Below are 27,988 nucleotides of genomic sequence, written 5' to 3'. Positions count from 1 at the left end.
AGAGAGTTAGGTAAAGCAGACTATGATAACAAAAAGAGAATAGATAGAAAGCTTACCCATATCCTGGGCTCCCGTACAAAACCTTAGCAGAGCAGATCTCCAGAAGAAATCCTTCCCCCTGCTAGCCAGCTCTTAAATAGGTCTAGGAATTGCCTTCACCTGTGCTCCTGTGGCTGACTCATTGCTCGCCTCAGGTGATCAATCAGAGGTTCAGGCCGTGACTCAGAAGTTCCCATACACTGGGATATAGCATGTGAAAACTTTGCATGAAAATACTGAAGAAAAAAAATAGGAGAAACAAACAGCATCCTGCAGAACTGTTGATCTCTTTTAATGCGTGGCTGATAAATTTCTCTTTGAGTGCAAAGAAAAAGTTACATTTCTTTCAGCCTTATCTAAGGTCACAATGTTATAGCATTGTTTGCTACACTGCTCCATTGCTGTATAATTGCATTCCATAAAATGATCTATACATCAAGTGTAAATTACTTTTATCAGTACCTACTTACAGACTGAAAATGTAGAAATGAAATGCATAACAGTCAGGACTCAGTTTAGTGGTGCACAGCTTTAGACTTGTAGGGAGAATTAGAATTCTTACCTGTATAGATCCATTGGTTTAGCATAGTTGATGGGATAAATTAGTTCTAGAGTATTTACAGAAGTTTTAAAAATTATTACCTTCAACATAGAATATGTAGGCCACTCCGAAAGTAAAGCCTTCCACTTATTTCCTTGGAAATGACAGCAGATACAAAGAGCACAGTAACACCATTTGAAAGAGCACATTCTTGGCTACAAAGCACCATTTTTGAATACAGTCACCACCGCTAGCTGTGCATTTTCACCAGCAGTGAACAAGAGCTGTATGCTGGGCTCATCCAGATCTGCACCAGTGGAGGTGAACCGCTGTTGCTGTCACCACTGCGGAAATGCAGCACCCACCCCTCACTGTGCCTCACCCACCCACTGTTTGGTTTCCGTAAATATTCAGCAAGCATCAGTGAATGTCAGTGAGTGCCATTTTTTTCCGCGTGGAGGAATTCAGTGACACCCTTTTGCTTCATCCGCATTTCCATGTCCAATTCTGACCATTCTGTCAGAGTGCCCCTCTGCTGCCATCTGTTACACAGCAACAAATTTTAATGGAGTATTGATGGGAAGGTTCAGCCTCTGCTGCCATCCCACCAGCATTTGCCTCTGTCATCATGGGCCAGTGTGATGAAATAGGAGGCATTACTTTCAGAGCAGCCCTTGCACTAATAAAAAACGACCACAGAAGTTATGAATGAGCAGCAAATGAGCTTGAGGCTTCCTTTTTTTTCTTTCTTGGTGACTTTGTTAGCTGCCTGTTCTCAGAGGCCACCATAGCCTTAGCTTTGCCAAGTTACAGTGAATGAACACTGCATGTGGAAAACATAATTAAACCAGACTGAGAAATAAAGTAATCTTCAGATGGGGAGGGTTGATTTCGAGACACAGGATGGAATATTCCTTTGCATGCCACTTGATTTTCAAGCTATATTTCTCCTTTGGCAGAAGTTATTACTCACCTGTGGTGGGAGCTTTTAAGAATAGTGCTTTAAAAGATTCTTTTGCTTTGGATAAGTGCAACCAGCAACATTCTGGATGAACTCAGAACGTAGGTGTTATTTCACTGGAAAATCCTTGAAAGTATGAATGAGGCAGCAGATAGATAAAGGAGGGCTGGGCTGCTTATTTTAGGAGCATGTGTTGTGCTAAAGCAGGAACAGATGCATACTGTCATGAAGTAAGGAAATGTGATCAGTCCTGCAGCTGTGATATGTCTCCATCTGAATTATGAAGAAGGATTTGAAAACGGAGTAGGTTTACCAAGTTAAGCTGGAGAGGGGAAGTCTTGTCTGCATTCTTGAGAAGGATGGCTGTATCACGATTGTATCACAATAAATAGCAATATTACAATGAAACAGAATGGAAAAACATTAAATTCAGTGCCCAGAAAGAAAAGTTCTGCCTGATGAAACTTCTTGGAACTTCTTAAGCATGTGAATATAGTCATGGACTCCAGCACATACTCACTGATGAGTCTATAAATGAAGTTACAATTGCATGCATGTTTGCAGAGTGAGCAGTTTCCCAGACAAAATACCAGAAGGAGTAAACTTTTTGCTCCCGAGAGTCACGTGTTACACTAGGCTTTAAAAGTACGTGTATTTAAATGCACCATAAGTAGTAATATTGGATTAGCAGAAGACAAAGTCTGAGTAGATAATGGATCTCTTAAAAATGTAGTTTGCTTATGAAAATTCAGCTCAGTAAAATGTAAGGAATTCATTATTTCTACATCTTGGGTTACTGCTTCTTTATTTTTTTCCACTTTGATCAAGGGAGGTTGAAGTGTAGTCATGTCTAAGCATGGTACGTGCCAATTTTTTCTTTACTTTTTTTTTCTTTCGTGATTTAATCAGTCTTCCTTTAATAATACATCTAATTCTTTAATTAATCTCATTATGAAGTTCTTGTAAGCGGAGACTTCCCCATATTCCATGGTCCCACACTTTTAAGTTATATGAAAATATCTGTTAACATATGAAATGTTGCAGGTTTGTCTTCTGATGATTTTGCAACTGTGATGTATGAATTGAAAGGCTTCTTGCTGCCACTGTGCAACTAGAACAATTCTACTCCTATAAAAGAAAATAATCACTGTATTTACAGACATTCCATTGTTTCTTTCCCAAGCAAAAGTGCTGTATTCAGAATGATTTTCAGTGGAACCAGGCGTGTAGTTGTTTTCAGTTTAAAAGTAGATCTGTAAGTTATCAGTGGCGCAAAAGACATTGAAATTTCTTTTTTAAAAGTGGAAGGAGATCCAAGAACAAAGCAATGTCTGTGGCTGAGTACGTGATGTTTTTCACCAAGTCTAATTCGAGATGCTTGAGATGTTTCTGAAAGTTTAATCTTGGCATGAACAGCTGAGAATGTAGTGATAAAAGTCATAAGGCTCATGATGTAGATTCTGCCTTATTGGTCCACACCCTGAACTCAGACGTCTTTGAAAAGTGACAAAGATGACAGTCACTTTAATTTCTGAAACTGTGCTGGGAGTGTTTGAGAAAAAAAAGTAAATAAAGATGGCAATTTAGATAAGCTACAAACTATGCAATCTTCTGAACTGTGCTTACACAGTTACCAGCAGCACAAGGCCGAACAAATCTTCCAGCACCCAAGTTGTACTTTCACCCATCACTGAGCAATTTTTAAGAATGATTGTAGTGTAATAATGACTGTAGTGGAAAAGAAGACAGTTGCTATTTGCTGATTGTTCTGTGATTATAGAAATGCACTTTGTTTTTCTGTTTTTAAGGAGGGGAGAAATTCTTCGTGGGCTTTGCAATATATTTTCTTTTAACGTTTACAAGATAATAGTGAAAAAATGAGAACATTTGAAACGCTTGAACATTGAAAACTCTGTTGTTTTTTTTTTAATTCAGGCATATGAAAACAAATGTATATCTTTACACTAACTATGAGATGTGTTAAAACCCCAAAGGAAAGGCTGCTCTCAAATAAGAAGTAAAACCTCCAAATATTTCTGCAGCAAAACTAGATTTGAGACTAATTTGGTTGAGAAGAATAAAACAGGGATGCAGGAAAAGAAATACCATTAATGAAGGACAAACTGCAGAACACACAAGTTACTTGTTCCTAACTTCCCTTAGGTATTGGTCATCTTTTTCAACATAACTGTCCCTTTTTTTTTTTTTTTTTTTTTTTTTGTACCTTGTCATTTCTTTTGTCATTTCTTTTAGTTTATGTGAGTGTTTACATTCGATGGCTTTACAGAACTTACCTGTTTTCCAAACAGTAAACATGTCAGAAATAAGAGGGGTGATGGCTGTCAGTGCAGCGCTGTTGAAGCTCCCGTCACACCCGGCATTCCAGCTCTGCCCAAACTGCCTTCTGCCCATCATTCCCCAGATGCTTTCTGGGGGGCCCCACTTCCAGCCAACTTCTGCTTTTTGCATCTCAGCTACTTGCCTGGAAGAGCTGCAGCAATCAGCTCTTGCTGAAGATGTGCTGATTGCCTTCATTCTGGACTTTTCTCTCAGTCCAGGATCTTCCTCCTTGACTGGCTGTGTTTATGTGGCTGCCTCTCTCTGTTTGATGGCTGGGCAGGCGTAGGCCATGCAGTCCCCAGCACAGGAATTCTGCATGCTTTGTGCTCTCCCAGACTCAGGTGTTCATCTCAGCTGTTCATGCAGTTTAATAGATGTCAGTCAGTGCTTTCCTCTTTGTAAACCTTGAATTGTAAAAATGTCATCTGGATATTTTGAAATGAATGCTTCAACTTTTGGTCAAAATATTAGGAAGTATGGTACATTACATAAATACTGCTAGACATCTTCCAGTCCTTTTTCTCATCTCCATTACTGCCTTTTGCTAGCTGGGGGTCTCATGCTTCCCTAGTCTGAATGTAAGTGGATAAACAAATTCCCCGCAGTAGTTTGTTCTGCAGGCATTGAATGCAACCATTGTGGCTGTGTATGCCTGGCACTTGAGGGAGGCCCTGGGCCCCAACAAAGCCCTGGGCCCAAAGCAGGGGCTGCTCAGGCACCACCTGCCCTCTGCTGCAATGTGTGGGGCTACAGCAAATGTCCTTGTGGCGACAGTAAGTGATTCACAGCCTCTGTGGGTGCTTTGGAGAGTTGGGTTTGCCCTGTCTCTTTTTTATGCCCCTTTTACAAAAGCATTGTTACATGAGTGATTTGGGAGTTGCATTTCAGATTTGTGGGAAGCAGACATGTCTATGGGCACAGCGTTTCGGTTTTGTTTTTTGTTATTGTTGTTTGTAGTTTGTTGTGTTTTTTTTTTAACGTATCTTTTCTTCACTTCCCTATTACAAGTGACTGAACATTTCCTGAAGTGAAAGATTTCACTAACAGTTGCCTGCATGTTGACTTCCAATAATAAGAGGCTAAAATTATACACATTCTTCATAGAGAGCTGTCTCTTTGAAACTCAGGTCTTATTTCAGAAAGATTGCTGGCAGCTCCAGTTTCACGCTCAGGCTTCTTTGGCATTTCACTGGGAGGCGAGGGTGAAACTGATTTCTATATATATATTTTTTACCCTAAGCCCTTGCTAGTAAGTTATTCCAATATATTTTCTTTAATGGATTTTCATCTTCTAATTGTTTGAGTCTTTTTCATTACTGTTTTCAACTGTTTAAATTACTAAATGTAATTCTCACTGTTTTTATAATTTAAACAGAGTGTGGGTGTATAAACCTTTCATAAGCTTCTGTCACAAACCAGTTGTATTTTACAGTAGTACGTAGCATAAAGTAGGTCATAGGCTGTTCACTGTTAAGTTGAAACAACCAGATTTTACAGAATTCTGGTTTATTTGTGCATTAAGATGAGGGAAAATTGCCTGTTACCTAAAATAGATGGTAAGGATGTTTGTACCTAATGTATATGTGAAAAGGACAAAGTCCTAGGCAGGCAATCCTTTGATGTGTAGTTGGAGTTCTGCAGATTACTGAATATTCCACTCCCAGGAGTTGACTGAAACTGTAAATGCATTCAAACTCTGTGCTTCTTTTAGCCATCATCTGTGCCTTCAACACTGCAACATCAGTACCATAAACTATGTAGAAAAAGCTGCATTTCCGAGGCATGTGGCAGACAAACAAATTATTGTAGCGGGAGCTGCAAGTCAAAAATATGGCTCAGTTAACAGCTCTGCTCAGAGACCCTCACCTCACTCACAAAGAAATTAAGTGCAGTCTCCGCTGGTGTTAATTGTTGTAGCATCCTGTGATTTAGGACATGCATGTGGCTGCAGTTTGAAATAGGAATTGTTAAAATCAGTAACATGAGTGCACTGGTGACAACAACCTTATCTACTCTGGCAGTAGAAAACATATGCCCTGTACAGATAGAAACCATATATCAGAAATCCCTACACTACACTATCCCTACACTATTTGTCAGTTTTAAATAATGAGCACTACCAGTAAATCTTAAACTATGAGACTGTTCTAAACACCACTATAAGATGTGGGGGTGATTATGTGTTACAGAATGGACATTTGGACTGTTCATTTCACATCCTGAATAGTGATTGCAGAAAAGCACCTGAAAAGATCTCTCCTTTTCTTTGTTTGGGTTTTTGTTTTTTATAAACTTACATGGCCATAATGCCTAAGGGCCTCAGCTGCTCTGTGCCTTGGATCTCGGAGCAGGCGCTGATGTTTTAGAACAAAATAAAATATTGTGATAATACCTTATGTTCCACTTCTATTTAAATCTCACATTACATTTCCTATGAATGTATAATTCATGATTAGGAATTCCCTGCAGAATTTTTTTACACATTCTGTTACATGAACAACTTGGGAGTTAAGGGGTTTGTCCTTTTTCTGGGAGCTGAGTCCAACCTCCTGTCAAAATGGTTCTCTTGGCACTGCCCAGACTGCAATCGCCCCAGTCTACCTGGCATCCTCAGGCAGCTCGTTCTGCCCAGTTATGTCCATATGCCTTTCCCCAGCATGCAGGAAATCTCTCTAAAAGGGGATGGCCTTCGCTGCAGCAGAATCACATTCGTGCAACGGTGGTAATCTGTTAGCGTAAGGAGGGAGAGGGATAAAATGGGAACAGTGCTGTTCAGCTTTAACATTTTTAAGGCCATTGAAAATGGAAATGGGTCTTTCTCTTGCTCCTGCTGAAAGAATGGCAGGACTCATAAGACTTCAGAGATTAAAATTCAGCATGTAAGTAGCAATGGTGGTAAGCTTGTTCTTCGTATCAGCATTTACACTATTCACTGCTTTTAGATAGGTGTTGCCTGAAAAAATGTGTTGGATTATCAGCTCATGTAAATAGTTCTAAACTCCGTGGGAGTTATGCTAACCTGCCAACAAATCATCTTCCTTAGGCCTTTAAAAATATTAAAGCAAGTTAGTTCAGCTTGAGGTGTCATGGCCTGAAGAATATTTCCAATGGAAATTTCTAGTGAAAAGACTTAGGCAGGCAGACTTTGTTCCCCATCCTTCCAGCCCATCTGAATCCTAAGGACATCTTGCTTTTCTGTCAGCATAGGAAGCAAGTATATGTCAAAAGCTATTTAAGTAACTCTCTGAAATCCCAATTCATGTTGACAACCTGTGCTCCCTGGTTAGCATGATGTGATTCAAAATTGTTGTGCTTAAGTAACACAGGGTATGATAAGACATGGAAGCTCCTAACTAAAACCTAGAAGCTACCTAAGAGACCGGCTTGTCCTAATGTTGGACAGCATGTGTGAGCCCTGGGCTTTTGGAACTTTCTGCATTTTTTACAAAATATTTACAAAGGACAGCCTCATTACACCAAGAAATATCAAATAATCAGATATCTGGCCACCGTGGTTGTACCTGGGGTTTCTTAGGCATTGACTGTGCTTCTTCTTCATTATGTATCACTTTTCCTTTATGTTTTCTACTAGCAAAGATCTTCCATGTTGGCAGCACTTTGAGCACCTTAAATGAGCCCATCAGAGTGCTGCAGCCCAATATTCTGGGAATAAAACCAAAGTTTTTCTTTGCTGGTTTACAGCTTCATACCTCAGAAAGGTAACTAGGCACTCCTGAAACTGTATGTGAAAGTATTTTTTTTGGCTTGAATGTCCTTCTTTGGCTTCAATGTAACTTCCCAATAAATGTGCTTGATGTGAAAAGCATACAGTATAGACGATCCATCTTGTAAGTAAATAGATTTTTATCTTTATAATTTAAAATGTGTAATCTAAAATATTTGTAAAATATTAAAATATTAAGAATGAAATGTGACAGCTGGAATCACAGTATGCTGAGAAACCAAACTCTTCTGTCGAGAGAAGGCAAACATTATGTTAATCTGTATTACAGCATTCTGAACGAATACAGAGCTTTGAAAACAGCTTTCATTAGGAGTTGGGACATTTCACTTTTATGTAGAGCTTTTGTTCATTTAGAACTGTTTACTCCAGCAAGCAACCCTGTGCTCTTTGTTTGACTCATTTTTCCCATTTGGCAGACCCTCTGCAATCACATGGATAACATTCTTCTTTCCACTGAGACATAGAAAAACTATTCATTACTGACCTTGCTTGTTGTTCTTAATGACAAAAATATATTTATGTGCTAGGTGAATTGTATGACTCATCACTGACTTTTAATTGAAAATTCTTCAAAGCAAGAAACTCAAAGAGCTGCTTTCATTTTTAACAACCCAGTGACTTCTGACACCCTCTGCCCTCAGCTACACATGCCCCATTCCCACAGACAGCGCTGAGAACTGTGTGCAAGTATCTGAGTGCTGAAGCTTTGTTAGAACAAAAAATGACATACACAGAAAAAAAATACACTTTTTTGGCTGGATGGGGGATTTTTGTTTTTGTGTTGAGTAGGAGAGCATCTGCTGTGGAAGCGTGGATGTCTACATTCTGATTTATGTGCATGTTTTGGAAAGCTGAGTATTTAATGTTTTATTAAAGTGGGAAGCAAACTGGAAGCCTCAGAACATACACAAAATGATTCAGCATTTCAATTATGGTTTTTTCACCAAGCTCCCAAAACATGGAGCTCATGAACTAACTTGTGTAGTACTGATTTAGAAAGGTTAGCATGACAGTTTTACTTTGACGTGTGAGGTGTTATAAATCAGAGAGGTTACATCAGGGGCCCATTCTGTCCCAATGTAAGTGGCCACAGTTTTGTTCAAGCAGACGGGATTTGCAAATTTAGCTAAAACGTTTGTGTCCAGGTTTGTGTTCCTGAATGGTTACATAGAAAAACTCTTCTGATAGGCAAAAAACTATGGATAAAATAAATTGCATCTTCAGTTAGAACTGGAGTAGTTCCGATTTCTGCAGGGCTGCAACAATTTGTGCAAATTCATGCTCTGTTCATAATGGTCTCATTTTCAAAAATCCTGCAAAGGCAAGGAAAGCTAGGGTTGCTCTGCATTTCTGCAGGGGAACAGTCAGTGGACCTTTTGTTGTCACTTAGCATATGTGCTGAGAAAGTGTAAAATTCAGATCACAGTGATGGCATTTTCAGTGATCTCACGTATGTGCACTTACAAAATAAGCAAGCAGAATAAAAATCGGATTGGGTACTCTTGCGAATGACCCCATGGTTTCTTAAATTCAGCTTGGCCAAGCATAGTTCCACTTAGGCCTTTCGTAATGTCACAGTACTGGAACAGGCTGCCCAGGGAGGTTGTGGATGCCCCGTCCTTGGAGGTGTTCAAGGCCAGGTTGGATGGGGCCCTGGGTAGCCTGGTTTAGCATTAAATGTGGAGGTTGGTGGCCTTGCATGCAGGGGGGTTGGAGATTCATGATCCTTGAGGTCCCTTCCAACCCTGGCCATTCTGTGAATCTGTGATTCTGCGATTTGCAGTTCTGCTGCTTTTTCCGTATAAGTCCAACAATGGTCTAATTGACTGGAGGGTAATCATGGTAAAATGTGGATACCACCTAGCTCTGCTGTGATCCAACTTCAATTTCTTCCATGACTTACACCAGCTTTGTGCTCAGGGACATGATTTAATGGAGGGTTGTTAGAGATAGGCTGGTATGGTTAGGTTGTGGTTGGACTTGCTGACATTGAAGGTCTTTTCCAACCTGAGCAATTCTATGATTCTGATTCACAATTATACCAGTAACCCCTCATTTTTTTTCTTCTTTTGGATGCTGATGCATTTCACCAGATCAGGAAGATCTGGTAAGACAGCAGCTGTGTGGTCCTGTCCCCTCCTTTTCACAGGCATTAGCAATTGAGCCAGCTCAGGAAACTGCTGAGCCAACTGGAAGAATAGAAATCAGCGGTAGTGTTAAGAGTTTGTCTGCACAGCTCCTTGAGTGTCTCACAGAGGGTTTGGTGGATGCCAGAGCCAGGAGCAAGTGTGGGAATGTGACCAAAGGTGGAGGAGCCAGCTTCCTTCACTTCAACTTAGCTCACATTGCAGAATCGCACCCACAGTGTCACTGCAGGATAAAGCTGTCTGTAGCACCAGAAGTTTGCTTCTGCAGAAAAATTCAATGTGGGTTTTAACACCAAGTTAACACAAGCATTGTAAGTAAATAGTAAAGCCTTTATTCTCGTTAAGAACAGCATTTTGAAAATAAAACATTTGCCCATGCTTTACAACCTTTGTAGTTTTGTATATGTATGTACAGACATCATGGTATGCATTGATTGTCTTGAAAATCCTTTAAAGATGTTCTTAATAAGATACCAGTGTATGCAACAATCAGCGGAAAAAGGGTATGTTATAAAACACACATTAATACATTTAATAAATATATATCATCTATCAAAAATGAGCTTTAGCTCTCATCAGTTAATAAAAAGCACCTGCTTTGTAATCCTGTAAGTTGGTAGAATAGTCCAATTGTTTTATTATAAAAGCTACAATGCTCCCTTTTGCACTGCCTTTGGTGAGGCCCAAGGCATCAAGCTCCAAAGCCAACCAAGATGCCCGTGTTTACACTAAAAACAGATACAGCTAGTTCTATATTTCGTGTACCTTGTTTCTAGAAACAAGTGTATGTACTAAGAGTGCTGTTTTGAAGATGCTACATATTTTCTGGCCAGTGTCAGATGCCCTCAGCTCATTTGAAAGCAGGACAGGACCTGTAAAATTATGGCTCTGAACTCTTCTTGGCCAACTGCAGAAGCCAGTTATTAAAAATCTTGTTCTGGTAACAATTTTTTCAGATGTTTTACAGTTTCACTTTTCTGTATGGAAACACCATGATCACATAGCCATCAAGGGACAACACAGGAGCTTTTATACTATAAAATCCTAATTAACTGAACTGTGAAAGGCTTGTGCTTACACTTACTATGTTGTTCACAGATGCTTTACATTCTAGATAACTCATAAAAGGCAAAAGCAAACAAATTGTTTGACTGTAACAGAAGTATAAGCTAACATAAAGGTGCCTTTCTTTGATCACATTTTTATTTGGGGCATTTAACATCACGAACCAGTGACTTACAAAAAAAAAGGTTGCTTATTACTAATTGTACAAAATTGGAAAATAAAGACCTTCCTAATCTATTGCCACACCCTCACCACCACAAATTAAGACCAATCCTGCCACTTAGTAATCCTGTGAAGGGCCCAAGTGATTAACTGGCTACAGTAGTCATGCCAGTAGCAGCCTCTAGGATCTGGCCTTATCCTTACATAAGGCCTTAAATTCTAATCAGCTTCATTAGGAACAGGATTGGGAAGTCTATTTATCAGACAAAAACATTTCTTAAGAGAACTACATGTTGTAAAGTTTTGTCCAAGGTCTGTAGCAGTTGTATTGTAGTTCCTAAATCTTGGTTGTAGCATGATAAACTTTTTAAAAGAAAACTGTCCTACCATTTATGCCATGGTCATCTTATATGTTTTTACAGTAGAGCTTTGTGATTTTTTAAATTTGATTTTTAAAAGCAAAATTCAGCAGGCAAGTGATGAAAATAGGTTTTATATTGTTCGAAGTGATGCATTTTCAGGGTAAATATCATGAATGCTATCTTATTTAATTAAAGCTTTGCTTTTAACAAAGCAGATGTATTTCTAAGTCACTGGATAGCATGCAATATCCACCCCTACCCTACTTGGTTACTTAGGCCATCTAGGTACTTAAAAAATAAATAAGCAATCCCTAAACAAGCACATGCTTCCTTTGCCTTGAGGAGGGAAGGGCAGGGGGGAATATCCAACATGGAGCTAACATGTTACTTTACTCATGCATGACAGAAAAACACTGCTTCTGGAAGAGAACAGCTGTGAAGTAAAACCTCATAAGATGATCATGGCAAGAATGGCAACATATATTCCTTCATATATATATATATATATATAAATATACACACAGGCACACATGTATCTGTGTGCAACACTTAGGGACTGGTCTTGCAGCTTCTGTACCTGTATGTAGACTGGCTGGTATCAAAGGGACTACTTGTGGGAGTACAGTCTGCAGGACTAGGTTCCTAGTTCTGCAGAAATGGAGGTAAGTGGAGAATCAGGAAGACTCTTGAAAAATAGAATACTTGTCTTTCTTCTGCAGTAGAAAGCAAGTAACTTCTTTCTGTGAAGCAACTAAGCTATTTGGTTATTTGTACATTATATTTTTTTAGTTTGAAAATATAGTTTTTTATTATATCATATGCAGAGTTTATTTGTTAAATGTTTCCTGTGCCCTCAAGTAAAAACAATTTGATTTTAGAATTCCAGAAAGCTAAGATTGACGTTGGCCAAATGGTGAGGATACGGTGATGTTTTCAATGTCCGATATGTATTAAATGTTAAATAAAGGAATGACTGATTAAACGTAATGAAAATCATGACACAAACAATGGGCAATGGGAACCTTTTAAATAACCTGGAGAAAACTAAGATAAAAAGCTTTGAGAAAGGCTGCCATTTTAACTCGAAAAAGCGGAGGCAGAGGGGATGACTAAGGAAGAAACCACCGTAAAAAAAACAACAACAACAACAAACCACCTCCAGAAGGGAGATTCTACCAGCTAGCCACTAAAATGCACAACCACAACTAAATGCACAAACAACCGCAGTCAATAAGACTACCCATACAAACAGGGATTGGAAGCAGCAGCCTCAGCCCTACGCGCACCGCGTTCCTCCCATCAAGCGGTCGGTGCTCTGCAGCTGCCACTGACCAGCCTGCCACAAGGCGCCAGCCTTGGCCCACCAGCACAGACAGACTCCAGCCCATTATGGACAGACCTCAGCCCACCAGCACCGATGGACATCACCCTTCATCTGCTATCACAACGCACTCGTGGCAAACACGAATCACGTTCTCTCACCAGCTAATTCTTTGCAAAGCGTATCCCTCCAGATTCCTTTAATGGCTGCTTCTGTAGGAGAAGTGAGAACGTGCAATTCTGCTCACATCCAGGTTGAGGAACAGGAGGGAATCCAATTCCAGGCTGCCGAAGAGCTGCCTATGCTGGACCTGTACTCCTCTGCCTCAAGAAGCTCCTGCGCTCGCATAAAGCACACACAGACCTTGCATCTCTCCAGAACTGCTTCTCATACATGAGCTTTTTAAAGAGAAGAGTGTCAACCTACAGCATGATGGTAACGGCGTTGCCACAGAGCAGTAACGCGTGACGTTCCAGTACAGCTGGATCATGAGGCAAACAATATACTTTTCATGACATTTCAAATGAAAGGAAAAGGAGCAAGATGGAAAGAAATCCTGCATGTCTTCACACTGTGGTGGCAATCTCTTGTGGCAACGTGAATTAAGTTTAGGTGAGAGGAGGGCAGTTTGCAAGCAGCTGGTATCCAACAAAAAGAATCAGGCTTGCCTTGCACACTGGTTACTGGTTACAGACAAGGGAATATCTTACATTTCAGAATACAATATCCCCCTCTTCCATTTTGAAGTGTGCCTACCTCTGTTTTAATTCAGATTTAGCTTCAGACTTACAATTTTCTTTTTGCAGTTAGTTTATCCATTCCGTGGTGTTCACATTTACACAAAATCCTCTGTGGGATTTCGCAAGCTCCTGGATGTTCTGTTGCTTTGTTCTGGTACTGTTATCAATTCCTCCCTCAAAGACACACTGCCAGGGAATAATTCTGCAACAAGGATTCTTATTCTCTACAGCCTACAGCCTTTCACCAGAGGTGTCGTCCAGTGTAACTTGGCGGAGCTGTTGGTATCTGCAAATAAGGATAATAAACCCATAACTGGGAGTTCTGGTCTGTTCAGCAATCAGTGTTACCATGCTACATGTACAGTATTTCCAGAGCAAAGCACTACAATGAAACTCATGTTCAACCCACATGGCACGTTTACCTCTCTGTAGAAACCATGGCTATATACACGTTTCTCTCTCATATTACTATCCAGTGCTCTCCATTAAGTTTTGTATTCACCTCAAAACAAGACCAAGCAAATTCCTTAATTTCTCATCATCCTTGAACTGGTTTTCCCTGAGCTGCATATTCTGGTACCAGAAAACACAGGCATGGATGAAACCAAGCATCAAAAGGGTGCTATTCATGACTGACAGCAAAGCACAAACCTCTTTTTATTCAAATTGATGTGTTCCCACTGTGTTACCCACATGACAGAATCCTTGTATCTAGTCGGCCTTGTTCACTAAATCCAAACAAAATGGTATTTTCTTACAAACAAACAAAGAGACCAGCATTTGGATTGCATTATTTGGCTTTAAATGTAGAGGCTGCGTTATGGAATCAGCTCATGACTCAAAATTAAAAAAAAACAACAACCCAACTCATGTGTAGAGAGCTCATGGATAGATTTTTACAAGCACATAGATATGCATGAAAAAATATGGGGATGAAGATTATTTTTCAACATTATGCCTACTATATGCCACTTCTTAAACGCAAATTACATGTAATGCTGGAAATATTTGTAAGGTTTGTTTGGCATCAGCTCACTAAGCCATTCCTACAGCTACCACGCTGCAAAAGACGAGTCTATGGAATAGTGGCATACCAAACTATTGCCTAAGAGAGAAAGATCAGTGTTGTTATCATTAAAATATTCTACACTGCTTTTTATTTCCCAGAGGTCTTTATGTCTGTATCTTACAAAGAACTATGTGCATTTGCAAGAAAATGGAAACTAGGTGAGAGGCTATCACTATCTGCTACAACGATTCTTATTTAAAGCAAAATACTGGCTTGCAAACATTTGTGTGATTCACAGTGTCTTGAGAAAAGATCAGGTTAGAAATTGTGTCACTTAATAGTTAACTTTAACACAAAAGTAATTCAGAGGGGTCACTGAATAGATAGAGTTACCAAAACACTGGGTCCTCCCAAGCTACAATGCAAAATGTGAAGGGGCAATTAATGAAAAGCAAAATACTTTCAAATGACATCTTTTCTAAAGGGGGAGGGAAGCATTACATGCATACTCGCTGCCCAAATTTGCATTTATAGCTTTCCCCCTGCTCTAGACAAGCTAAATGCAGAAGGCTTTTCAATTAGTAGCAATTGCATATATCGGTACATCATCACATTTTGATACTTACAGTCCCACCATTCAGCACAACTGCCATCTCAGTTGGCTGATAAACATTGCTTCTAAAAGGAGCACTAGGTCGGCTTCCCAAACTGCCGTTGCGAAATCCTGCTGTCCTTAGCGCTGTGTTTAAAAAGAGAGACTGTTCTTAGGAACACGAGTAATGCTGTGCATCTCCTTTGAAGTCATAAAATATCGTGCTCCCAGTGCAGTTACTGGGAACTGTGCCACTGGTTTTAACTTTTATGCTGCCGTATCAGTTTCTGTATTGACTTTGAACAGCAGTTTTTCTTACAGAGTTGGGGATGGATATCAGAAGAAATAATGTTTTACACAAAAGTAACTGCTTGCGGTGGAATGGGGGCACGTTTCTTGAAATTTGCTTAGTTTCATTTCACCAGGAGTTAAATATCCTTAGTCAGTGCACCCGTGATGCATCCTGAATAATGTTTTTTGCCGTGTGCTTTCTGCATCAGTCTGGATACAGTGGGGTTAAGTGAAATGCTATTACACTTTGCTTTCAATCAAACTGGGAAGACAGAGATCCAAAGCACTGCTTGAGCCAGCAAGCATGCTCATAGTCCCCCTGAGCATTACTTCAGCATGACTAGCACGTAAGGACTTTCCAGATGTTTCAGATTATATTTACCCTGAGAAACTAGAAATATGAAGTAAATACTGCTTTCGAATAGCTTAAACGTAGCCATTGACCGAAGCAAAAGAGAAGGCACTGACTGCCCTTCCGAATGCAGAACTACATCAGCTTCTCCATGACTTTTAGCACAAGTTTGGATTTCAGGATTCTGAAAGAGACACCGAGTTAGAGATGTGCTTCTTTCTGTTTAAACCAGGCTGGAGATTGGCACACACATACTGTTTTTTTTTACTTCAGGGGTAAAGAATGGCTTCTCTGAATTCAGATGTGGCCGAGGAACAGAGCTCGTTTATACGCACTGTGCGAGCAGATCCAGCGGGCAGTGCCCATCTGTCAGCTGGCAGATAGGTGCTGCATTGGGCACCTGGGGCAAGAATTCCACTTAGATTTAATTCAAATTACAATTCTATTCTATGCTCTCCAGCTGAAAACGGAGGAACTAAGTTTAGAGGAATTTCAGCATAAACCTTAATGAAGTCCGGATTTAATATCTTTGCAGTGTGTGCATCAGGACTTAAATGGAGCCTACTGCTATGCACAGTCTTGCATACACTGCTCTCTTCTCTCTGGGAGTAGTGCACAGAGATGATGAGCAGTACTGACTTATCACACATATTTAAAAATCTAGCCCTGCAAGTGCTTAGCTACTGACTTCACGTATATACAGATCCTCACTTACTCTATACTTAAAATTTATATATGTACAGAATTACATAATTTTTTTTTTCTTTTTTTTTTTTTTTTTCCCAGAACACTAGAATAAAGGCTTTCATCTGCTGTTCACCCACAATTCTGTATCTTTATTTTATATTTAACTATCTCAGGGTCAGTAGTATTCCTTCTTTGCAGTTTGGCTTCTTTCTGTGCCTTAGACACAACTGATTGCACTAGTATTTAGTACTACACAAAGAAAAAAGATCTCCTTATAATGCATGCTATCAGTAAAACATTTACACATTCTAGCATATAATTTGCACGGTAATTTCAATCCTATCCTGAGACAGTACCTTCAAAGCCAGCTGAATTTTTCTTCCTTATTATTGCCAAAAGTCTAAAATTCTCCTAATGTGAGAATCAGAGACAAAGTGCGTGGGCAGAATAAATACTCATTTGGGGATTTGCTTTTCCTAGTGGTTTTACTATTTCTCTTGTATTTTTCCTGGTATTATTAAATGCATCTACTCATGTAGAGGATCAGTAGGTTAAAAAAAATTGCCAAGGAGGATTGAACAAATGCCAGGTCACAGTCTCCTATGTGTTTTTAATTGTTAGCTTTGTTTGTAGGTGGCTCAGAGGATGACTTTAGTGCTTAACAGTTAAACAAAATTTGGCGAGCAGCAGAGCTTCTTAGGCTTGGGTTTCATGACAGCTGCAAAACTCTACATTTCACACCCACGTTCTTCATGCAGAAAGCAAACTGTGTTTGCTTTGCTGAAGCTGCCCCATTACTGTGCACTGCACTTCCAGTTCTCTGGGAGCTCACTCAAGTTGCCCTTTTTCAGGGATTGTAAATACTTTACTGATATTCTTACAAGAGACGTAAATGAAAGTTAGTCTCCTAAGTACTTTGACATGTCTGTTACATGAATGTTAAAATTAGTGTGCTGTTTAAATGACGGTTAAGTAACTGAATGTAGAACCGTTTTGCCTTACTAATGCTTAATGGTATTCCTGGAACAGAGCAGATCTGTTGGTAAGTATGACTTGGGGCTACATAGCAGTAAGAAAAACTATGAGAATGCATGCTTATTTGAACCTGTAGTTTAAAGGTTATTCCAAGTCTGAAAATGATAAAATCTTTTTAAAAAGGAAAAAAAAAAAAAAAAAAGAAAATTGCTTTATATAGCATGAATTAATGGAAAATACATCCAACCAAGCATGTTTTCTCAGTAAAGCTATTTGTTTAAACCAAGTCAAGGAACTTAGAGTTGATTTCTGGTTACAGAACACTAGAATCATCTAGGTCAGAAAAGACCTTCAAGTCCAACTATAAATCACATCTTCCAAAACTTTCCAGCTAGTAGAGCTTAAAATCTGAAACACTGTTATTATGCATAATTGAAGAAAGTACTCATCCCTTAATTTCTGAACTCTTAATTACATTTCATTAATTAATTTATTACATTTAATTAAATGAATAACAGAAGAGAATATGCCATAATATGTGACTTGAATATTTTTACTTCTATTTAATGCTCTACTGTAAGTTATGTCTCCAAACCCTGTTGTCATGGTTCTGTACACAACGTAGAGAATCCAATCTTTTCCTCCACGTGCCATGAGGATAGGAATGACATTCATTTATTATGATAAATATTAACAAGAGAATCAGATGAGGAATTACTTTATATTCAGACTAGAACAGAACATCGTAAGGTACGCTAAAACAGATACTATAATGATTTTATAGCTGTCAGGCGTCTACCCTTGTCACTGCAAAACCTGATCACTGACCAATCAGATCTAAATGGAGCTTCCAGTTCTTTTTTAAGTGTAGGCATGAATGAAAATAATGGGGGGTGAAAGATCTGACTTTTTTCTTTAGCTCTGTCTTAGTCAGGAACAACTCCTCTGTAGTCACTGCACTTACGTTACTATGACATTAATTTACTGGGGGATGGAGAGCAGTAAAATAAAACAGAAGTGCATTTATAGTCTACAGTGAAGTTCCTTTGGAATGCTGGTAATGAACAGCTATTCTTTTATCCACATTTTGTTTTACCACTGCCTTGCTGTGTCCTCACAAGACCTTAACTCTCTTCTGTTCAAAGCTTCCATCCAAAGCGGAGACCTTTGAAGTTGCTGCTAAAACACATGGAGGGAAATACCTTCCTGACCCAGCGCTGTCACACGAGTGCTCTTCTCCTTCATCCCTGCTCTACATCCAGCGGAAACATCAAGACCCAGGGAAAATAAAGATAGGTGGAAATGAATAAAGAGGTAAAGTGCCTGGACTATATAACCAAAGCCTTCTTTTGTGGACTGCCATAACAGTGTGGCAACCATTGGCTTGGATACTAAAGCAGTTTGAGTAGTATCCAAATCCTTTCTTCAACCATGAGGCATCAGCAGAACACAGCCTTCTCTCCTCATCACCATCAGGTGATTTCCACCACTGCTCACATAAGCAGTCCTGGATATTTCCTGATATGTGTTTAACCTTCAGCAATGCTTTGGATCTCCTGAGCAACCAGTTTGCTGGCCTTTTTGGTACTCATTCCAACATTTTCATTGCAAATTTTCTTTACATGTCATCCCACATTGTTCTGTGTCATCCAGTGGCTGTGACAAGGAAAGCAAGTAAGACCTGTCTGTGCATATTCTGTTAGCACGTTAAAGTCTTCAGAACAAAGACTGTCTTTGAACTTGTCTATATGCCACCTTGCATCTTTTTTTCCAGTGTCACAAGAGGAGACTGAGTCCTCTTTTAATGGTAGTATGATTAATAGTAATTATTCTGTTGCTGAAGAGACTGAGCCTTTGTAGCATGAGAAACTCAACTTATTTCTTGTTTTGTTTTTTTTTTTTTAGGAACATATTTCATACAAAATGTTATTAACTAAGAAAGGCAAAAAATATTGTACTGTTTTAAAATAGAAGTTATTTTTCCCACTGTGTTTTTCTTCTGCTTTTGGTGTTGTCTGTTTACATTTGAAATTGTTCTGTTTATCAAAGAAAAAAAAGGCAAATGAAAAAAAAATTCTAACATTTTAACCAAACATCTGTTTTCTGTACTACATTTTTTTAATGTTCTTCTTCCATTAAGGTGGCTTTAATTAATACATTGAAAGCAAGCTGTATGTAAGGTGTAAAGTATGGCTTTTGTAGTAAGCCTTGTTTTTGACACCCGAAAAATGTCTCACACAGATATTTTCTTTGCTGCTACAAAAATAAAGTTATGAATAGTAAATTCTTACCTGCATTATGTTCATCCATAGAAAAGGCTTTGTTTTCCATGTAGCTCCGAGGAAGCTGTATTTCTTCCTCAAAAGCAGTTTCGCGCATCCTAGGCTGTGAAGTGTCAAAATAATTGGGAGTGTTTTCCTGCTGTGATGGAAGGATGGTACAGTGGACCTCTGGGATAGCATGAAAAATAACAAACACCCAACCACTGGACACCAGTGCAATAGCAAGAGTGGGATCACTCCATTTGTCTCTTTTCTTTAGTTCAGCATTACCAAAGAGGTACATAGTCATCCAGGCTACCCAAATCAGAATGGAAAAAAACAGCGTTATAATCAGGCATACTCCATTTTTCTTCCACTTCTTAAACTTTCCACAGAGAGTGAAAAGAGAAAACCCCATGGTAAATACCATCAGGAACATAACATAAATCAAAGCCATAGCAAAATCCATTGGTTCGTAGCTGCAAGACATCTTGTTGTCTCTGACAACTGTCAGTATTAACCACTCAGTTGCAATGATGACCTGAACAAGCATCAGGCAGATGGCCACACCAGCAAGATGCCAGCCAGATGGACTCTTCCCATGCCGAACAAGTCTGCGAAGTCTCCAAGCCTGAGCTAGCAAGCACGAGAAGCACAAAGCAAAGATAACTCCCCACAGAAATCTTCGGGTAGAACACACCATTTCATCTTCCTGAATGATGAAAGCAAACGTCAGTCCGAACAGTCCGAGTGTCCCAAACAGAAAGAGGAAGTGCATTCCCAGGGGGCTCTTCTTCTCTTTTTCCTTGATGAAGGGCAGCCTCACCAGCAAAATCAGCATAAGCAGTAATGTTGTCAGCACACCTGCTCCTGCAACCGCCTCCACAACGATTCCCCAGATGGCATCCAGGTCACAGAGGTACACATACTGAGGGAGGAGGTCCAGCCCGCACCCTCTCGGCGTGCTGGAGTTTTCAGAAGAGCCGTAGCTGATGACGAAGAGGACGAAGAAACCAATGGCTGGGTAGGTTTTCATTTTTCTGTCTGAGACAATAAACATTTGGGTGTTTAGCCACAGGTCACTCTGAAGGACTTGACAACAACTGGAAGTACAGCCTGTTTCAGTAGCTCACATTTACTCTTTTTTTCTGCGTGGGATTTTCAGCTGGATTAGCATAGCCCTACACCCCTTTGCTGCCCTCCCTCAAAGAAACTTTTGCCTGCTCTCTTAACACAGAGAGCAAACTGATTCATTTCTGTGTTTGCACTGATTGAAAACATTCCCAAGCACTGTCCCTGCAAATATCCTAAAACACCAGCAGAAATTGTTTACCATGTTGTTAAGTAATATATTATCTACAGTATTTTATTGTTCAGATTCAACTTCTTAAAGAATGTGTGAATTGCACTGGACTGTCAAAATTAGACCATTTCACAGACTTGCCCCTTTTATTGGAATGTAGACAGAGCAAAACCTTTTTTTTTCTAAAGGAAAATATTCTTTTCCTCCTCAGTCAATAGGCAGTTATAATATTCATTCCCTTCAAAGCCCAGGTATTAGGTTGCAATTGCAAATGGGAATGGTTGGCCAGAGAAACCCCCCACGCTCTGCAACAATGGAGCACACATGCAGTGTCATCAATCAACTAATCAAAAATGAATGACTCTTTGTGCTTCTTAGCAAATCTAAAGCCATTCGGATGAAACAAACAACAAGAACCAGAGCATCGCTCTCCTCGGGCTGCAGAGTGAACAACTCTCCAGGACCACAGCAACCCCACTTGCCATCGGGACCATTGGGCTGGACAGATTCCAACAAGTCAGGACAAATGCTTACTTTCAGGAAGAACACAGATTAGGTGGCTTTAAAAGATGTATGTAACAGCATTTGCTTTTACCAAGCAAAGCAGGGCGTTGTTAAAATGTACTCTTTAAATGAGCAGTCTGCCCCACACACAGTAAATACAACACATACCAGATAGGAAACCTTTCTGTTGACTTCTGCTTGCATAGTGCCGTGGGTTTCAGGTGGGTTACACTCAGTGATGCGAGCTGTGTGCCCAGCTTAACATGCTCAGAATAAAGCCTCTGTGTGTGGGAGAAAAGCACCACGTAAGCAGGCACTAATGTCACTCACACAGCATCCTTACGACACAGAGCAAGAAGTAGAGAAGCAAATTGCACCAAGTCCTAAATGACTGCCAAATGACATTTTATAAATCAGAAGTGCGTCTAAGGGAAACATTAAAAAGTTCTCTTTAAACCATTTTCAACTCTCATTAATGGTGCAGTGTTGTTATATTGGACGTGATCAGTCCAAACTGATGCAAAAACCATTCACATGTACTGCATGAAACAGCAGAGACTATTACAGATGAGAATGATGGGTTTTCTCCTGCGTGTTCTAGTCTTTTAATGACCGAAGCTAAATCCTGAGGATCTCAACCTTTAAGCACGTTCATTCATTCTCCTTTCACTGAGTTATGAATCCATGGTAGGTCTCTGTCTTGAGAGAATGACAGAAATTATTCTGTTTCCTATCAGAGGCACCAAGACTACAAACAGGCTAATATAAATGCATAATGGCTTCATGCTCTTCATTCACACAACAGAAAAAGGAGCTTACTACAAAACTTCATCTCTGCAGTGGGAGCTATGATACATAACGTGATCCGGGCTGGACAAATGAAAAGAAAGCAGTGACTGAGCTGCCTGCTCACAGGAGCAGAAGGGTCCTCGCACTGCTGGGAAGGCTAACATGTTCTGATGATGGGATGACATGTCGATGGTGAATAATGGTTTTTTTTTTCTACTTAGCTTTAGTTTTCTTTATGGCGAATCAGAAGAAAACTTACTTCTTTGTGTCTGATCTGCGTTTTCCAATGAGTGTTACAACACGTTAAAAAGCACTGACTTTACCAAGAGAAAATCAATCATCAGTGAAATGGATTCATTTTTCTACTGAAAATGGTCATGCTCAATAAATCTTTGCCCTGCGAATTCATAATTAACTAGAAGGAAACATTCCAAAGGTAATTTTGCAATTCCTTCTGTGCACAGGCAGTTCTTCCTTCAACTGCTGCATTCACTTGTTAGAACATCCAGAATCTCCTGAGAAGTGCAGAATGGTCAGTGCCTGCTGATGCACAGAGGAAATCCACGGGGATCCACGAGGGCACTGCTGAAAACCACTGGTACCAATTTCAAGAAGCAGGAGCTTACATGGAAAATTATTCAAAACTCCTCCTAAAATAATGTAGCCCCAACTGGAAGCAACAAATAGCCGTTTAAATGAGAATCACATTTGTTTTCCACTATCCTCTCACATACATATGATGACATACATGCACTACATTGATTTTAATACTGGCTTTGTTTATCCACTGCTCTCCAATGAGCTGCGGGGTAATGAATTAAGAGCAAGTATTGCCAGTTCTAAGATATTTTCCAGTTTTCTGGTTACTTTATTCATGTCATGTAACCCTCATGTGATGAAGCTATTCTAGGACAGTCTGTTTCCATGGCGATGGTGCTGCATGGGTAAGCAGTCATAGTGTCAGCCCATCACTTCTTTCCTCTTCCTATGTGGAAGTGTTTGGGAAAGGAGGATTAATGATGTTAAGTATTTCCCCCTGCAAGAAGGAATAGTTTCTTCCGGAAAAGGGGAATGAATTTGTATCAAAATATATTTAAAATTCAGACAAAATACATCCTCAGAAAGGCAGAGATGTTCAACTCAAGAGAACTTTTCCTAAGTTACTTTGATTTGTGAAATTACTTCCGGGAGAACTGATGGAAATGAGCAGTAGGTCTCTCAGAAGGCACTGACAGAACTGCAGTATCAAACAAGAGCTCACTGGGACTGCAAGTATTCCTGGTGTGGAATCACGTTCCCATCACATGACAGCAACCCGTGCTGACCCGCAGAGCCTTTCTCCACCAAAGCCTACAAGCAGAGCTCCATAGGAGGAACTTCTCCCCACCGCCATCAGCACAGCCACTCTCACAGCAGTGTACTGTGGACTGACTGGGTCAGAATCAACCCCATCAGCAGCCCCACGGGGATGTCAGCCAGAATCCTTCCGGCACTGGAACTGGCAGCGCACCCACAGCGCTGTGTGGGCAGGGAGAACAGTGCAGCACAACGTCAAGTCTGGCACAGGAGTATCACAGCTTCTGCTGAAGACACAGACAGAGTAAACGTGAGGGAAAACCAGAGAGCCCTTTCGCTGGAAAAGTTGTTTTGAAAAAGCAAAGGATATCAGTGCGGGTTTGTTATTAAAATAGTGGCTTCCTCCAGCTTGTGCTGTAGGTGGTGAGCCTGTGTGCCTCGAGGCTCCGTAGTAAAACCAGCTCCTCAACTCAGCAGCTGCACACATCGGTGGCTGCACAACGGCGTTCCTTCCTCTTTATGTCCAGATCAGCTCTCAGCAGAGCTGCACAGCCTGGCAGTGCGCTGACACATCGCTCTGCCACCACCAGAGCTGCAGTGGGAGCAGAGCACGACCAGCACAGAGACATTGCAGTGTGGTGCCCAGCAGTGTGACACTCCCTGTAGCGCAGGGGGGAACTCTGGCACAGCAGGAATCACCTCGACTCTTTTTTTTTTAAACCTCAGATCCCCCTCCAAAATGATATCTCATTGCGACCAGTTAAGCCAACATACCTGAGTCTGAGAGCAACCACAAGCACATGACATGAATCGAGAAGCCTCAGATATTTCAGAAACAAGCAGCAAACAAACAGCAGGACAGCTGCAGAGCCAGGCCACACTCCCGGATCGGCTCCCAGCACAGCGGGCACTGCGCTCTGCAGCCGGCACAGCCCCCGTGCTGCGGTATAGGCAGTGCACGCAAACCATGACAGGAGTGACACGCATGGGGCCCACGCATGGCACAAAGCATGGCTGCGGACAGCTCAGCAGGAACAGAAAACCTCACCGCTCTCTTCCTGAAGTTGTCATGGTTAAAAATCAGTGAGGCATTCCATTGCTAATGCCTTCTAGCTACAGACCTCAAACATCTCCCATCCAGTCAAAACTATGCTGTATGCTGCTAGCAAATATCTATGTGTAAAGAATAACATTACAACTGTGCAGAGATGTAAGGTGACGGTATTTATGGATTGCTGTGTTACCCGATCCCCTTTTTACAGACCTAAAGTTAACAATGCAATGCAAGAGGATGCATCCAACCACAGAGGAGGAAATCAATCTGTAACCGAGCTCAGGAGGAGCCCCCAGCCCCTGTTACCCCCGATCACAATGCGGGTCTCTGCCAGCACCTTCTGCTCAGGTGAGGGGTGGACTCCGAAGCAGACAGCGGAGCGGCAGCAGCCCAGCCAGGACGGGACTGCCGGGAGATTCATTTCTGGAATAACAATTAACGCTGCTATTGCGCTGCGGATGCAAAACTACAGCACTGATTGAGACGCGCCCCGTGTCAGAGGAACGCACGCACCGCTCGCGGCTGCACAGAGCACGGTCCGCTCCGAAACGCACAGAACGAGACGTACTCCGTAAGGCGCAGCGATCCCTCAGCCAGCGCTGCTCCTTCGCTTGGACTCCGCCGCCCGCGGTGCCCGCACTGCCCGCGGCTGTCAGCCCCGACGCGCTGCGCGTCTGAGCGCGATCGATGACAAGCGATCAATGCTTCCCTTTGCTCCGCTCGCTCTCAAACAACTGTTTCTCTTCACGTCACAGCCTCACACGGACGCCTTTCTTCACGAGGAGAACACCTCAGCACCTCCGCACTGCGCTCCGCCGCTGAGAAGCGCTCGGCGCTCCGCCCGTAACCAACCCTGGCGCGCAGCTCCGGTGGAGGAAATCCCGTTACCGCGGGATAACCATTAGCTCGGGCGTAAACAAAGGGTTCACATAAGTACTAAATCCCATCGCCGCTCGGCTTCGGGGGGCGGGAGTACACCGAGGGCTCCGCATTGAGATTCAGCTGTGGCGCGGCCGCCCCGAGCGCCACCGCTCCGCCCCGGGCCGCCCCTCCGCCCCCCCCCCCCCCCCCGCGCCTCCGGACTCGACCGAGGCGGTGGGGTCAGCGCTAGGGTCCCCCCCAGGTTGGGCTCTGCGCCCCGCACGGAGCTCCGCTCCCTCCCACGCGGACAGCCCTGCAGTCCCCCCGCCCTGCCCCGCGGCACCTCCTCCCGCCGTCCTGTGCAGTCTGCTCCGGCCCCGCTCTTTTGTCCCTCCGCTCGTTTCTCTCTCCGCTTTCTCTCCCTTCCTCACCTTCCCCCGTTCTCCCCGCTCTTCTTACCCCCGTCTCCTAACTCCCCTCGTCGTCCTCCCTTCCCAGACCCCTCCTCCACCCTCTCGCCCTATATCCCCTCTAATCCCCTTCCTTGACTCCCGGCCCCAGCCGCTGTCCGCTCCCGTTCCGCGAGCACAGGGCAGGGCAAGGCGGGGCGGAGCGGGGCCGCAGCTCCGTGCCTCCCACCGCCCGCGCACCTGCCTGGGACCGGGGCAGCCCCCTCCCGCTCGCCCGCTCCCTCGCTCTCCCACTCACCGCCTGTGCCGCGGCCGTGTCTCAGCCGCCGCCACTCACATCCCGGCGCGGCGGTCAGAGAGCGCAGCGCCGGCTCCCCCCCCGCGCCGGCGGCGGCTCATGGAGCGGTGCTGTGCGCGGTGCTGTGTGCGGCTCTGCGCTGCGCTGCGCTGCCCGTCCCGCCGCGCTCCGACCTCCCGCCCCCTCCCACCGCCCCGCCCCGGCGCGGCCGCACGGCCCAGGGGTGTCCCGGCTGCGCAGCGGCCAGTGGCGGGTATGCAGACGGCCGTCGTGAGCGTACACACACGCGCAGACACAGCCGCGTACGGAGCTCGGTGTGCAGCGCGGCACGTATACACCTCCAACACACCTCCACGGGCACCGTACCGCGGCCGCGACTCTGCGCTGCCGTGCGGTGATGTGAGCGCGGGGCACGGGCGTGCGGCGGCCCCGCGTGCTCTGAGCGGTGCGGGTGGAAAACCTCCGGCAGCCGCGGGCTTCGGCGCGGTTCTGAGATCCGCGCTAGGCCGGGGACGTTCCCGGGGTCCGCCTCGAACGCCCGCGCCCGGCTCTCGGACGGAGCTCCGCGTTCGGCGAGGAACGTCTGGAGCGATCCGTGCTGCATTCGCTCCTGCACAGAGCCCGGGAGAGGGCCGAGCAGCCCCGCAGCCTCGCGGTGGGACAGGAAAGCAGCAGCGGAACAATTCCACGTTTCTTCTCTTCCTCCCCCAAGTTCCGATTCTGGACTCGAGGCGCTGGCCGTCCCTGAGGCAGTACCCCCCGCTCCGCCTCCGTCGGTGAGACGCGGGAACGGCCCGGCGGCGGCGGAATGGGCAGAGGCGCAAACGGCAGCGCGGAGAGGTGGGCCGCCGGAGAATGATGGATCACAAGGACTCATGTGATGGAGGCTTCGGCCCGCTCACAATGGAGCAATGAGCAGAGTCTTTCCGCAGATGCAAATTCTGCCACTGTTCCTTTCCGTGCTCCTCTCCCTGCTCCCCTGGTGCTCTGCCTTCTGCGGGCAGAGCCAGGAGCATGATACCCCAACCTGTCACCGGCGGAGCGATAGCAAATGAGCCCGATTCCTGACCTGGGGAAATATTTTGTTACATTGGCTGCCCTGAAAATGCAAAGAACAGGACACGGAATCCTTGAGGAAATTCTAAGAGGACTTTGTGTTGCAGCAGGACTAAACCACATCTCCCTGTGCTTTACTTCCTTCTGGCAGTTAACTTGGAAGATGTGCTCTGAAATGTGCTTTTATGAAGGGAGAAAGCCCTTCTGCCTGTCAGGCACCCGCTCAGCAATACCCTCAGCACCCCCTGCTGTGGGAGTTGGGGTGGTGGGTGGGCAGAGCTCCTGCACTGATGTTCTTTCTCAGCTCCTGCACAACACCTGCTGCAAAATTTCCTAATTTTTAACTTGTTTTCAGTATTTGTCTTCCAGCTTCTGACAGGATGTACACAGAGAACCTTTCTGATGCTGCACGTCCACAGATTCCCTCTGCTGCAGCAGTGCTTTCAGCAGCACTTGACAGCAGAGAAAGTGCATTCCAGCCCTGTGTGGATGGCACTCACCACCAACAAAGGCCAAACCCATTCTGCCACAGCCAACCACCCTCATTTCAGAACTACTGTCGTGTGCCAGAGTGACATAAAGGCAATTTCTGCCCTCTGTTCTCTCCTTCACCATCAGACAGCCAGGAAGGTGCTGTGCTTTCTGCAGGAGTGGGAAGAAGCTGTCAAACAGCATTTCTCCACAGCTATTGGTTCTGCAGAACCTCAGTTGAGTGCTTCTGTGGCTGCTACCAGCACAGACCTGTGCTCATGTCAGTGCAGTTTAAACACAGTATTTCACCAAGAGATCAGCAGTAGGAGCAGGAGATGACAGTGATCAGTAAGCCC

General features: G+C 43.0%; 2 protein-coding genes across 8 annotated transcripts in view; one reads left to right on the top strand and one right to left on the bottom strand.

Moving 5' to 3' along the window:
• The window catches only part of IQCK (IQ motif containing K), a 56,889-nt gene extending 37,309 nt beyond the window's left edge, over nt 1–19,580 (top strand). For all 3 annotated transcript variants that reach the window (XM_042864216.1, XM_042864218.1, XM_042864217.1), the window contains exon 9: nt 18,475–19,580. In XM_042864216.1, the coding sequence (XP_042720150.1) occupies nt 18,475–18,500 (26 nt within the window). In that variant the 3' untranslated portion in view covers nt 18,501–19,580. The remainder of the gene's footprint in view (nt 1–18,474) is intronic.
• On the bottom strand, nt 10,083–26,182 carry GPRC5B (G protein-coupled receptor class C group 5 member B). 5 transcript variants are annotated; one of them, XM_042864212.1, is made up of 4 exons: nt 26,106–26,182; nt 19,621–20,634; nt 15,059–15,171; nt 10,083–13,709 (listed from the first exon to the last, which is right to left on the bottom strand). In XM_042864212.1, exons 2-4 carry the CDS (start codon nt 20,624–20,626, stop codon nt 13,665–13,667), a joined length of 1,164 nt encoding a protein of 387 aa, XP_042720146.1. In that variant the 5' UTR covers nt 20,627–20,634; nt 26,106–26,182; the 3' UTR covers nt 10,083–13,664. The 5 variants fall into 5 exon arrangements, with proteins under 5 accessions (XP_042720146.1, XP_042720149.1, XP_042720147.1 ...); XM_042864215.1 differs by having other exon boundaries at nt 19,621–20,630; nt 26,106–26,150; XM_042864213.1 differs by lacking the exon at nt 26,106–26,182 and adding an exon at nt 25,105–25,545.
• Between the last annotated feature and the right edge of the window lie 1,806 nt (nt 26,183–27,988).

The sequence above is a fragment of the Lagopus leucura genome, unplaced genomic scaffold, assembly GCF_019238085.1.
Source record: "Lagopus leucura isolate 7727_CA_CO unplaced genomic scaffold, USGS_WTPT01 Super-Scaffold_760, whole genome shotgun sequence".
NCBI classification, from domain to species: Eukaryota; Metazoa; Chordata; class Aves; order Galliformes; family Phasianidae; genus Lagopus; species Lagopus leucura.
This window is presented reverse-complemented; position numbering and strand designations above follow the sequence as displayed.

What these genes read in the sequence shown, in the direction of transcription:
- GPRC5B (XM_042864211.1), bottom strand. Translation starts at nt 20,650, where the DNA reads ATGTTTATTGTCTCAGACAGAAAAATGAAAACCTACCCAGCCATTGGT. An exon ending in TATGGATGAACATAATGCAG is followed by an intron (nt 15,172 to 19,620) that starts GTAAGAATTTAC and finishes TTTTAAACACAG; the next exon opens with CGCTAAGGACAGCAGGATTT. An exon ending in TTGTGCTGAATGGTGGGACT is followed by an intron (nt 13,710 to 15,058) that starts GTAAGTATCAAA and finishes CCTTATTTGCAG; the next exon opens with ATACCAACAGCTCCGCCAAG.